The 12,087-nt window shown below is 35.1% G+C and overlaps 1 protein-coding gene and 1 long non-coding RNA gene across 2 annotated transcripts in view; both read right to left on the reverse strand.

Moving 5' to 3' along the window:
* LOC129135752 (uncharacterized) overlaps positions 1-12,087 on the reverse strand; it is a 271,628-nt gene that overhangs the window by 202,781 nt on the left and 56,760 nt on the right. The window lies entirely within an intron of this gene.
* On the reverse strand, positions 11,088-11,837 carry LOC472836 (large ribosomal subunit protein uL16-like). Its single transcript, XM_009455781.5, has one exon. The coding sequence runs from the start codon at positions 11,792-11,794 to the stop codon at positions 11,201-11,203; it is 594 nt and encodes a 197-aa protein (XP_009454056.4). The 5' UTR covers positions 11,795-11,837; the 3' UTR covers positions 11,088-11,200.

A 12,087-nucleotide genomic window follows, 5' to 3' on the forward strand; every position in this document is an offset into this window, starting at 1 on the left:
CTCCTTTCTTTGCCATATTTGGTGCTCAACTACAGCAGTAATCCCCAGCTAAAACAATGGCCAGTGGCAACAGAGCAAGACACTCTCAAAAAAAAAAAAAAAAAAAAAGTAAATCAATAAATAAAACAATGGCCAGTCTCTAAGGTCCACTGCTGGGCCTTTAGGAGCAGCAACTCCAAGTGAGGTGTTCGCCATTTTACCCTGACCTGCCAATGAGCCCAACTTTGCAAGACAGTGGTATTAAGTGTCCAACAGCTTCAAAGCATGTGGGAGGAATATATGATGAATGCATGTCATGGATTGGTGAACAGATCAAAATACAATGGCTCACAGATTGAATAAGAAAAAAATGGGGGAATAAATAAATATCTTATTTCACAACAAAGAACTAATAGAATTCTAAGTGTATTTTCATAAAATGAAGTTCTGCATTTTTAAAGTATCATTTACATGTGTTAAAAATAGTGAGAATATACTTTAGAATTATCTGTTGTGAAACTATTATAAAAGTGGCAACTATTTTAACATACTTTTTTTAAAAAGCTTTTATTGTTTAAAAAAAGGCAGCTTAGAGTTTTTATTTTTGTATGATGCCTCATTACAATTTTATTTTTTAAAAAGTTGTCAGTATAAATAAACATATCAATTTCAACTGTAAAAAGATACTTTAAAAATCTAATGCATCACTATTTTCTAGAGATGACAATTCAATTCCTTATGTATACATTCGTTTAAAATTCTTGGAAAAGAAGAAAGGATATGTGGAAGATTTTGAGGTGAATAATAAAATAATTTGATGATTCTTAGAGGCAACAAGTGAAGAGTCTTTGTTTAACCTTAAAACTGTCTGCCACTCAAACTAGGTAAAAAGCATTACGAATCTACTTGGTTATCTAATACATAATTTCTCAAGATTCTCTAGTTGAAAATGCTTTTTAAGATTTTTATCACATGAAGTTATTGCTGCTGGAAACATTATCTCAATATTCCTCTTACTATTTTGTTTATAAATAAACTAATAACTAAAGAAAGTTTCTACCAGCTTAGTATCTTTTCTATTATCCAGCAAGAAAACAAAAACAATGCCAGATTAATAACTTTTTTGAAGTTACTAGAGAAATTTTATATTTCCAATATCATTTTGGAAAAGAAAGGAGCTGACTTCTCTGCAGAATAATAAAACTGATTTTTAAATTTCTATCTAAAGTTTAAGTTCCTCTTTTGTTTCTCAATATTAAATGTAAAATCACACCTGTCCGTTAATCATACATATGTCTCCACATCTCTAGATAGTAGCCAATAATTTAAGTAAAATTTGTCCAATAGGGGGAAAAACCATTTGTTAAAGGAAACAATGACTAGGTAGAGACATCATGTTTCTGAATTTCTGATTTAAACAATATTGTCTTTGAAAACAACACTCAACAATGATGACATCTTGGCTGATTTTTGACCTGGGAATATTCTAAACTCTCTACCATCACTACTGGAAGCTAGAAGACATCACAGAAAAAAATAAATGATGACATTCAACTCACAAAACAATTTTCAAGGTCAATCTATTAAAAAGTGTTATTATGCAATAAATTATGAAGCAAATTTTAGAATTGTTATCGCTTTGTTGGTTTTTTCCCTTCTCTTGCCCACTGGGGTGTCCAATCAATAATTTATTAAAATTGTTAAAGCTCCCCTCCCAGGGAGGGGACCTTTGGTATCTCTCTGGACGTCTCTGCATTTCAAAGCCTGTCTGATGTCATGTAGGTGACTAATCATCACTTTTTTTGTTGACTTAAGACATAATTCTCAAATGACCAAATGAAACCATCTATATAAAGTCCTTAGCATCATGCCAGCAAAGAGTGAATACACCATAAATCTTAGTTGTCATTACGTATGGTTAATATCATCATCATTATATTGTTACCTCTTAGTAAACATTCTTAAATATATGAAATATTATGAAGACCTCTCCACATTAGATTCATCAAAATTTTTTTGTTGCTTTCCATCAGTATCTTTATTTACTTTGAAAAAATTAGTTTCTCTCTTACTTGTTCTATTTTTTAAAATTTCTGCTTATCCCTGACCCTGTCTTTGTCTTCCCCTATTTTTCTCCTCTTTCACTTCCTCTGCTCCTTTTCTTCTATATTTAAATGTATTGTTCTTTAAATATATTTTAAAGTATACATTATATACCTAGTTTTCTTTTATCTACACATGCTCTGAATTTTCTATTTGGAGAAGTTGGCACAGAAAGGCAAACTACAGTAAGTGACTCTTCTTCTGAAGATCCTTTAAAATTTAGAATTTTCTAGTTTTCTTCTTATTCTTTTTTTTTTTTTTTTTTTTTTTTTTTTTTTGTGAAGGAGTCTTGCTCTGTCACCCAGGCTGGAGTGCAGTGGCGCAATCTCGGCTCACTGCAAACTTCGCCTCCCAGGTTCAAGTGATTCTTCTGCCTCAGCCTCCTGGGTGGCTGGGATTACAGGCAGGCACCACCAGACCCAGCTAATTTTTGTATTTTTAGTAGAGACGGGGTTTCACCATCTCGGCCTGACTGGTCTTGAACTCCTGACCTTGTGATCCACCCGCCTCGGCTTCCCAAAGTGCTGGGATTACAGGCATGAGCCACTGCGCCCAGCCCCTAGATTTCTTAAATCAAGTTTTTCATCTCATGATCTGGCAAGGGTCACAAATTTAGTGCCTCCAAATTCAGGAAGGCAAATTAAAAAGCGACACTGGCAAAATGCTCCCTCTAGCAAACTGGGGAGAATGCAGGCAGCTGCAAACAATTGCTGCCCAAGGGAACTATAAATCCATTTTGTCCAAATCTTCTGATTTTTCAAGAGAAGGTAGAATTATGAAAGATTTTTGTAAAATCTACAAACTATTAAATGTTAATATTCAATTTGTAAGTCTTTAAAACACTGTATAAGACCCTCAAAATATGTAAAATCTTTGACACTTAGGTGTGTCAAAGATGTTGAGCTCAGCACAGAATATGCTTCCCATTCTGCTGGGCACAGTTGTTGCTTCTAAGAGGCTGCTCAGCAGAAAATAAATTTCCCAGTATCCTTTGCAGTTAGGTGAAGCCAAAAAATGGAGTTTTCGCCAAAAGCATGTGAATGGAAGTGATGGGTCCATAGAAACTACCCATGTAAGCCTCCTCCATGTGCTCTTTCCTTTCTGGCTGGGTTGAATGGAAAGAAGCACAAAGGCATCATCATTTTGGGACCTCATATGATTGCATGAAGATGGACTATCATACCCACCAGCTCATTCACACAGGATTGTTCTGTCTGCAAGACTGTGATTAAGACACATGTTTGTAGATCCAATTATTACAAAGTTAGCCTCCACTAACTCAGTAAATTTAGGAGATTTTAAAAGATAAGTTGATCTTCTAGCTTTAGAGTTTTTAATATGCAACAAATTACTGAACCCAGATTTTTGTCCACCATTTCACTGACCAGAGGAAATTCTAAATTTTAAGAGATATTTAGAAGAAGGCGTCATTAAGTATAGTTTACCTCTCTATGCCAACTTCTCCAGTACAAAATTCAGAGCATGTGTAGGGAAAAATAACAAGCATAGAATGTCCACTTTAAAATGCACTTAAACTACACTACTGTGAAATTTTATATAATGTAAATTTATATTAATTTAGTTCTTCTTATATTTTGAAAGTTTATTTTTTATTGTAACACCTCTATGAAGTAGGTATCTTGTATCCATTTTACAGATGAGGAAACCGAGGCACAGAGAATTTAAGTGACACGATCAAAGTCATATAACTAGTAATTGACAAAGCTAGGATATTGGAACCAGGCAATTTGGCTCCAGGGTCTATATCCTCAGCCACTAAATTATATTGCTCTCCCAGAGTTTGTTTGGCTTTTTAAAAATTCCCTTTCAGGATTTCTCGAAAGTTTATTTTAGTTGATGCTTTTACTCTACACTGCTATGCATATTCTTTGTGTCATAATAGTGGGGAGCAATGATAGACCCAAAAGAAACCATCATGAGAAAAATTCTCAAGCCAATTTGGGTGGCTTTTCCACCGATTAGCAATTATGTCAACTCTTCAGCTTCCTCCAATTTGAATTTATTACATTTTTAAATATGAATATGCTGGTTCTCAAATTCTGCTAATAAAAAGTATAAAAGTTAACATGCAGACAGTTTTTTATGGCAGCCTGCTTTAGGTAAAATTTATCACAAAAATGTTTAGATGTTTTTAGATAGTGATTATAATATTGTATTCATATAAACTACTTTGTAGTTTATAAAGCATACACATATTCAAGGAAATGAGATAATCATCTCATAAAGAGATCTGCACCCTCATGTTCACTGAGACATTCTTCACAGTAGCCAGCATATGGGAACAACCCAAGTGTCCATGGGTGAAAAAATAGATAAAGAATCTGTGGTAGATGTACAGATAATCTCTAACTTATGAGGGTTGTACTTATGATTTTTCAAATCTATGATGGCGTGAAAGTGATATACATTCAGTATAAAACGTACTTTAAGTGCTTATACAATCATTCTGTTTTTCACTTTCAGAATTCAATGAATTACATGAGGTACTCAACACTTTGCTATAAAATAGGCTTTCTGTTAGATGATTCTGTCCAACTGTAGGCTAATGTAAATGTTCTGAGAATGTTTAAGGTAGCCTATGCTAAGCTATGATGTTTGGTAGGTTGGATGTATTAAATACATTTTTCCACTTAGGATATTTTTAGTTTATGTTTGGTTTATTGGGCCTTAACCCGCTGTCAAGGAGCATCTGTATAGAATGGAATATTATTTATCCGAAAAAAGAATGGCATCTTGCCATTTGCCAAAACATGGATAATCCAGTTAAGTGAAATCAGTAAGGCACAGAAAAAAAAAAATTGCACAATCTCACTTATATGTCAAACACACAAAAAATTCAGATATACAGAGATAGAAAAAATAGTGCTTACTAGAAATGGGGGTGGGAAGAAACGAAGAGATGTAGCTCAAAGGATACAAATGAGCAGATATGTGTGATGAACAAGTCTAGAGATCCTAATGTACAACATGAGAACTACAGGTAATGAAATTGTATTGGAGATTCATGCTAAATGAGTAGATTTAAATGAAAAGGAAGGCTATGTTAGATGATAGATAGATAGATAAATATGTTCATTTGCTTCACTATGGTAACATTTTTACTGTTTATATGAATCCCATAACATCATGTTGTACACATTAAGTGTACATGATAAAATGTATTTTTAAAAAATCAATGAAAATAAGAAAAATGAAAAATAAAAAGCATGCAAAGAGAAACAAGCCATCTAATCATTCTGATTTTGATATAATCCAATTGTTGACCCCAGTACTCCTGTCTTCCCCCCACTCTCTTACGCCTTCCAACTGTGACAGACAAAACCTCTTATCTTCAGGCGTGGGGGTGGGGAGAAGGGGAAAAGAAAGATAGAGTAGAAAGCTATCAGAAGAAGATGAGGGGGTACAGTTGAGTCTCCCATTCCCACTATTATCTGTTCCTAATATCTTCAATATGAATGGAGGAAATACCAACAACCAGGAGATTTCTGAAATTCCTGCTACACTCTTAGACTTCCCAAGCAGCAGTAGAACCCGGGATTGCTTCCACTAATATTTGAGCCAGAAAACAAAACTGCCAACAGGTGGCACTAAACGATAAATAAGAAATGGACAACTTTGGATGGAATTCCTTGGGGGCTAGCTGGGCTCACCTAGTCAGTTCACTAACCTTGAAGAAATGCAGCTCCTTATTTTATGGAATTTAATTGTGTTGTTTCCTACATATTAACTAATGGCAGGAGTGTAAAGTACTTTCCAGTACACTATCTTATTTGATATAATGACCCTAAGAAATGGGTATGGTTTATATATTATTATTGTACCTTTGGTAGAAGAAATTGAAGCACAGAGATTAAACATGATGTTGATTAATACAGAAAATCGTATTATTGATTGCTGATTTTGAAAATAAATTCAAAAAATAATTTTAAATGGAGATTTTTTAATTACTCTATTATAAAAGCTCTGAGTATAACACTGTACCTTAACTCAGGTAAATGGTTTCCATGGCAGCCACTATAATACAGCTCACATATGTTATTCTCTTGCCATGTAACATCCAACATACAAGATGCTAAGGTCCGAGAACAGTTGCTACTTACATGCCCTTTACACTGTGTTCCTCAAATAGCAGCTGTCTTAATCAAGCTATTGGCATCATTATAACACTATCCATCAGCTTAGACAAGGGAGCAAGTCTTAGTGCTTTGCTATATATAGCCAGCAGACATAGATCCAATTTATGGGATAACTATCTCGTATTTTTAAAATAGAAATTTTAAAGAAGCAACATGCAGAAGAACTTCTTCCAGTTTTACACTAATTAGAATTAGATTTTCACTTTTTTAACCTACTTTAAAGAAGCAATAATAATCTGAGAAAGAAGCATTAACAATCTTGTATCCATACTGTAGTTTAAAGAAGCATTAATAACATGAGATCCATACTATAATTTAAAAATTAGGATTATAACTCAGAGCTGTCAATACATACAAGGCTGTCATGCTATTAATGAGACTTACAGAAAACCTTATACTGGCTTTGACTGTTTTTTTTCTCTTAAAGTCTTAAATTAATATTTAGCATTGGTTAGGAAAGGAATAATAATAGTTGTACCTAAAATATGTGTCTATATCATAGAGAGATACTAGATTGCACTGTTTAATTATGTAATAGTAAAAAAAAAAAAAAGCCATAAGAATTTGAAAAGAATGTTCAACTAAGAATCCCGTTAATTTGAGTAAGGTAGATGCATTTGCTTTGAAAACTAATGAGTTTGTTAAAGGGTTCTATAATGTAGGGAAAATTAGTCTAATAATAGAGACTTGCACTTCAAACATTAGTCTAGGAGAAATAAAAATAGACAAACTCATTCTCAGTTCTGCATTACTAATTCAGATTGTTGAGCCCATAAGGCTCCAGGCACTTAATAATAAAACTCACTTGTATCAAATCTATGACTTGTTCTTTTGCAGGGCAAATCTTTTCCTTATGAATGGGGCACTAAACACGCTTTAGATTTCAGAAGTAACTCATGGAAAAAGGAAATGTTTACAGCCTATTAGCATTCTCATTTACCATTTCAGTTACTTGGAAGTAAAACTTAACGTTAATGTTAATCTGAAGTATTAATATTAAGAATGGGTACTTTAAAAAGAAGATAGTCCCTCAAAATAAAAGAAAGATGAAAAATATTAAGTATATGTTTCATCAATTTAAGAAACTTTTTTTCACACATTAGTACTGCAGAAATCAAGATGCATCTTCTCATCAATAATGTGTCATAGTATAATTGGAAGCATTTTTTTCTTTCTTGGTGGTACAAGAAAAACTGTTCATCTTAAAATGAATGGTTTTTAGATTCAATGAAATATGTTATCTGGTTTCTGCCTCTCTGCTGAAACGGAATGAATATGTTTTCCCTACTTATGTTGCCTTTACCTCCTTTTTCTTGCTTTTAAAATGTATTTTAAAGAGTCTCCTGCTTTTCCCTAATATTTTCATGGTGATGGTTCAAGCTTTGTGTGTGTATGTACATGACTATTTTGCATATATTATGTATATATACAATTCTTTAGCTAGACAAATTATGGAATACACTGAAATTAAGGAATTTGAAGTTATTATATTGCGGGGGAGAAGACAATAGAGACCTCATATAAGGTTGGGAAACTCATGCAGTAGTGAGATAGTCATGTTTTAGCAATAGCTTGTTGCACAATGACTTGGAGACATTTGCTTTGACATTGACAATGACACAAACATACACATTAAAAACATTCTAGGATATTATAATAATGCCAATTTCCCTAAACTAAACCTTTCTGCCTAAATCTTATTTTTATAATATCAAGTGATATATACTTTTTGTATACCATTGCAGTAAGCAATTATTTCTCTTATTTATTGTTACAACTTGGTGGCTTCGTTTTTGTATGTGTGTCACTCGTATTTCAAAATTATATGCAAATGCTATTGGAATAGAATAAGCCATAGAGAATTATGCTGTATTTTTCTTTTCTTTTCTTTTTTTTTTTTTTTTTGAGACGGAGTCTCGCTGTCACCCAGGCTGGAGTGCAGTGGCGCGATCTCGGCTCACTGCAGGCTCCGCCCCTCGGGGTTCACGCCATTCTCCTGCCTCAGCCTCCCGAGTAGCTGGGACTACAGGCGCCCGCCACCTCGCCCGGATAATTTTTTTGTATTTTTAGTAGAGCCGGGGTTTCACTCTGTTAGCCAGGATGGTCTCGATCTCCTGACCTCGTGATCCGCCCGCCTCGGCCTCCCAAAGTGCTGTGATTACAGGCGTGAGCCACCGCGCCCGGCCTGCTGTATTTTTCTCTTGTAATTTCTCACTTTTCCTGATACAGTTCAAATAATGTTATTTAAAGGACTGATTAACTGGGAGCATTCATCTCCTCAGCCTGCTTGTAAATAATATAAAAATGCACAACCAACTCTTTTTAGGTAATGAAAATAGATGTACAATATTTTAGGTGTTACTTTCATAATCACATTCTAGCTATTATTGCATGCCTTGACTGAGGTTCAATACAGAATCATCAGCTACTTTCTTATAGAAGAAATAAGTCAATAAGTAACATTATGAAGTTGAACAAATGTGAATAAAGCAGCATTGGTGCATCTAACTTACACTTTATTATTTGGACTAAATTAGGTGAAGTCTATAAAATTTACATTTCTTACTGTGATAATAGTTTGCAGTTATTCCTTTCTTGGTGCTTCTGATAGTTTATTTTGCGGAACAAACATAACTCTGTTGAATATTGTAACAGATATTCCATATACTTCTTCAAAATGGTCTTCTATTGTCTTTACTCACACTAAAATTACAGTATAGAATTTTTAAATGTGAATATAAATAATTACCCAGTAATTGTCAGATGTATATATATTAAACACATGTATATGTGATCTGTATACACAAACACACACACAAACCATTCATATTTCATGTTGTTCTCATCAAAATTTACGAAGCGGCAATTCACCTGTGTTGAAATCTTAGCAATGAGAATGTTGTTAGTTAAAATTTTAAATCTTCTAGCCTTGTCTTTCCCATTTGACAGTGGTAAGCATAGAGTGTACTGAACTCTATAGACCAGTACAAATCTTCTGAGTCTTTGGGGACTCTTTCTGGCCTGAAATAAAAATGTTTTAGACACAAATGATTCAGCCAGGAATAAACCTCTGCTCCTGAACTTCAATGTCTCATTAATTCTTGAACGTTTCAAGGTTTTTAACATCCAAACTCAATAAAAAAGCTGTTATTTTCTGTTATTTTCAGGTCAAGACATAAATGATAATACTAGTTCCAAAGAGCTTTCCAATTTGAAACTATTTATAGTTCAAATTTTTATTTTCATAAGAAATTCTGAATTTCAAATTGCATGATAAATTCACAGGTAATATCCGCTTCACAGATAAGTCATAATACGAGAGGGTTCAGCTTATTGGATGTGATCTTAGCAACTCAGACTGCCTAACACTAAAGCAAACAAAATATGGTTGCAAAATTTGATCCAAAATAAGACGCTTATACAGCTCAAAACATAGTATTCAATGTCAGAGCAAGCTTAGCTCTGGTCTAGCAATTATCAATTTTTGAAATGTATGAGGACAGATAAGGTTACTCCAGTGCTGTAAGTAACAGTCAGCAAGAAGTTCACGTCTAGGAGACTAGGAGTACTTAGAGCTAGGTAAGTTAATGACCGCATTGTAAAGCGTGACAATCTGCTCATTCACTACACAACTCCAGTCTTTGGCTGTGAAGTGTCATCCTTCATACCTTCACTGGCTGAAATGATCTATTCCTCTAGGAGGACACTGACAAGAATTAGGCCATATCAGTCCTAATATCAGATCCTTATTCAAATAGGTTAATACTTAAGCAATCCTCTAGTCCTGGAGGAGACTATAATGTTAGGGAAAGAAAATGAGTTCTCAAGACTAAGTAGGTATTTCAGGATACCAAAATGCTCAGGTGCTAAGCCCTAATCTCTTGGGAGCCGGAGTTACTGGAAGGCCTTGGAACAAAAGCACATAGTAGCTTAACCAAATGTGGCTTAGTTTTTATGCTTCACATGAAGTTAGGAAGTACATAGTCCAGGCTTGGTGCATCTGCTCACGTGTGCCCTCAAAAATTCAATTGCCTTCCATCTTTCTAATCTGCCGTTCCTAAAGTGGACCTTTTCTCCTCATGGTCACAAAATGCCTGCCTATTCTATCCATATTCCTGGCAGGATGACTGGCTTTTTTATTCATGAACAAAAAGCCGTCTCCAATATTTTATTATCTGTAAATGTAACACATGACCACCCTTGACTGCAGCCAAGGTTGAGAGATTAAATTATTTTCTTTAGGTACATTAGTGGCCTGAACATAATCAGAGTTACATTAGTAAGAAAGAGAAATTAAACGGATATTGGGTAGACGCCTTCAGTGTCTGCTGTGAATATCTCACATATATATTACCATGCATTTTGATATTTGGATCCCAAGAAATTTGTGATGAAATGTAGGAAGAAATTATTGCAGATATCTTACCTTGAGAACATTAGGTAAAAATGGGACACTAAATCTGAGAATTACTTGCCTCCTTCTTAAGGAAATATAATAAGATATAGTTTTGGCTTCTTTAGGTTATTAAAAAGTACAAGTATAGACGTATATGTGAATTACAGACCCCATTCTTAATTCCTAATATGAAAAAGGATATCACATCTCTCTGAACCATTATGCATCCTACATTGTTTTGATGCAAAGACAAAACATTGTACATTTTAAGTAGGTCTTTTCTTATTTTGGAGATGAACATATAATTTGAGATATTCTTTTTGACATAGCATTGAATTTTTGATGCTATGTGGAAGATATTATAGGAATAAAAATTACATCAACAAATTACACTTCGCAAAGAGAAGAACAGACAGGCATGTAGACAGCTTTATAAGAGTTTCTTTTTTTTTTTTTTTTTGACAGGAAGTAGAATTTACTGGTGAGTATTAAGAGGGGGGCAGCACAGTGGAAGCCCTCATGAGTGCAGGGCCCGCCACTTGTCCAGAGGGCCACGACTGGGGATCTACTTGACCTCACAGACATCTGGGATGAGCCATTTGTCAGCCACCATGTCTTCAAATTCATCAGCAATGAACTTGGTGAAGCCCCACTTCTTTGAGATATGGATCTTCTGGCGGCCAGGAAACTTTAACTTGGTCCTGCGCAGGGCCTCAATCACGTTTTCCTTGTTCTGCAGCTTGGTGCAGATGGACGTGATAACTTGGCCAATGTGAACCCTGGCCACAGTGCCCTGGGGCTTTCCAAAGGCATCTGGCAGGCCTGTTTGGAGCCTGTCAGCCCCAGCACAGGACATCTTGTTGATGCGGATCACGTGGAAGGTGTGGAGCCGCACCCGGATATGGAAACCATCTTTGTCACAACTTTTTACCATGTACTTATTGGCACAAATTCGGGCAGCCTCCAGGGCTTCAGAGGACAGCTGCTCATATTCATCTGAAACCACGTGGCCGCAGAGCGGAAACTCATCCACTTTTGCTGCCTTCTGCCCCAGGTCAAAGATGCGAATCTTGGCATCAGGGACACCTTGGCAGAAGCGAGACTTCGGGTACGGCTGGTTCTTACAATACGGGTAACAATGGGCGGGGCGGCGGCCCATGGCGACACCAGGATCTTCAGTGGCGCGCCGAAGGGAAAGAGAGCTATAATAGTTTCTTTTAAAATGATTATAGTCAAGTCTATAACTCTAAATATTAAAATGCCATCACGGAGTATAATACTTGCAACTTCTTAATTCAAACGTGAAACTTGACAATTTGTTTTCAAATTTCTTTGATAAAGTTTATTTGGACTAAATGTTTTGCTCTCCTTAACTAAGCGAGAGATTTTCTATCTTATTGCATGTGTAAATTTACAACATAGTTCCATTCTTGTACTGTACTTCAAATATGG

This window comes from Pan troglodytes, chromosome 7, assembly GCF_028858775.2.
Source record: "Pan troglodytes isolate AG18354 chromosome 7, NHGRI_mPanTro3-v2.0_pri, whole genome shotgun sequence".
In the NCBI taxonomy this organism is placed as follows: domain Eukaryota; kingdom Metazoa; phylum Chordata; class Mammalia; order Primates; family Hominidae; genus Pan; species Pan troglodytes.

Coding starts and splice junctions, on each gene's coding strand:
- LOC472836 (XM_009455781.5), bottom strand. CDS start 11,794: ATGGGCCGCCGCCCCGCCCATTGTTACCCGTATTGTAAGAACCAGCCG.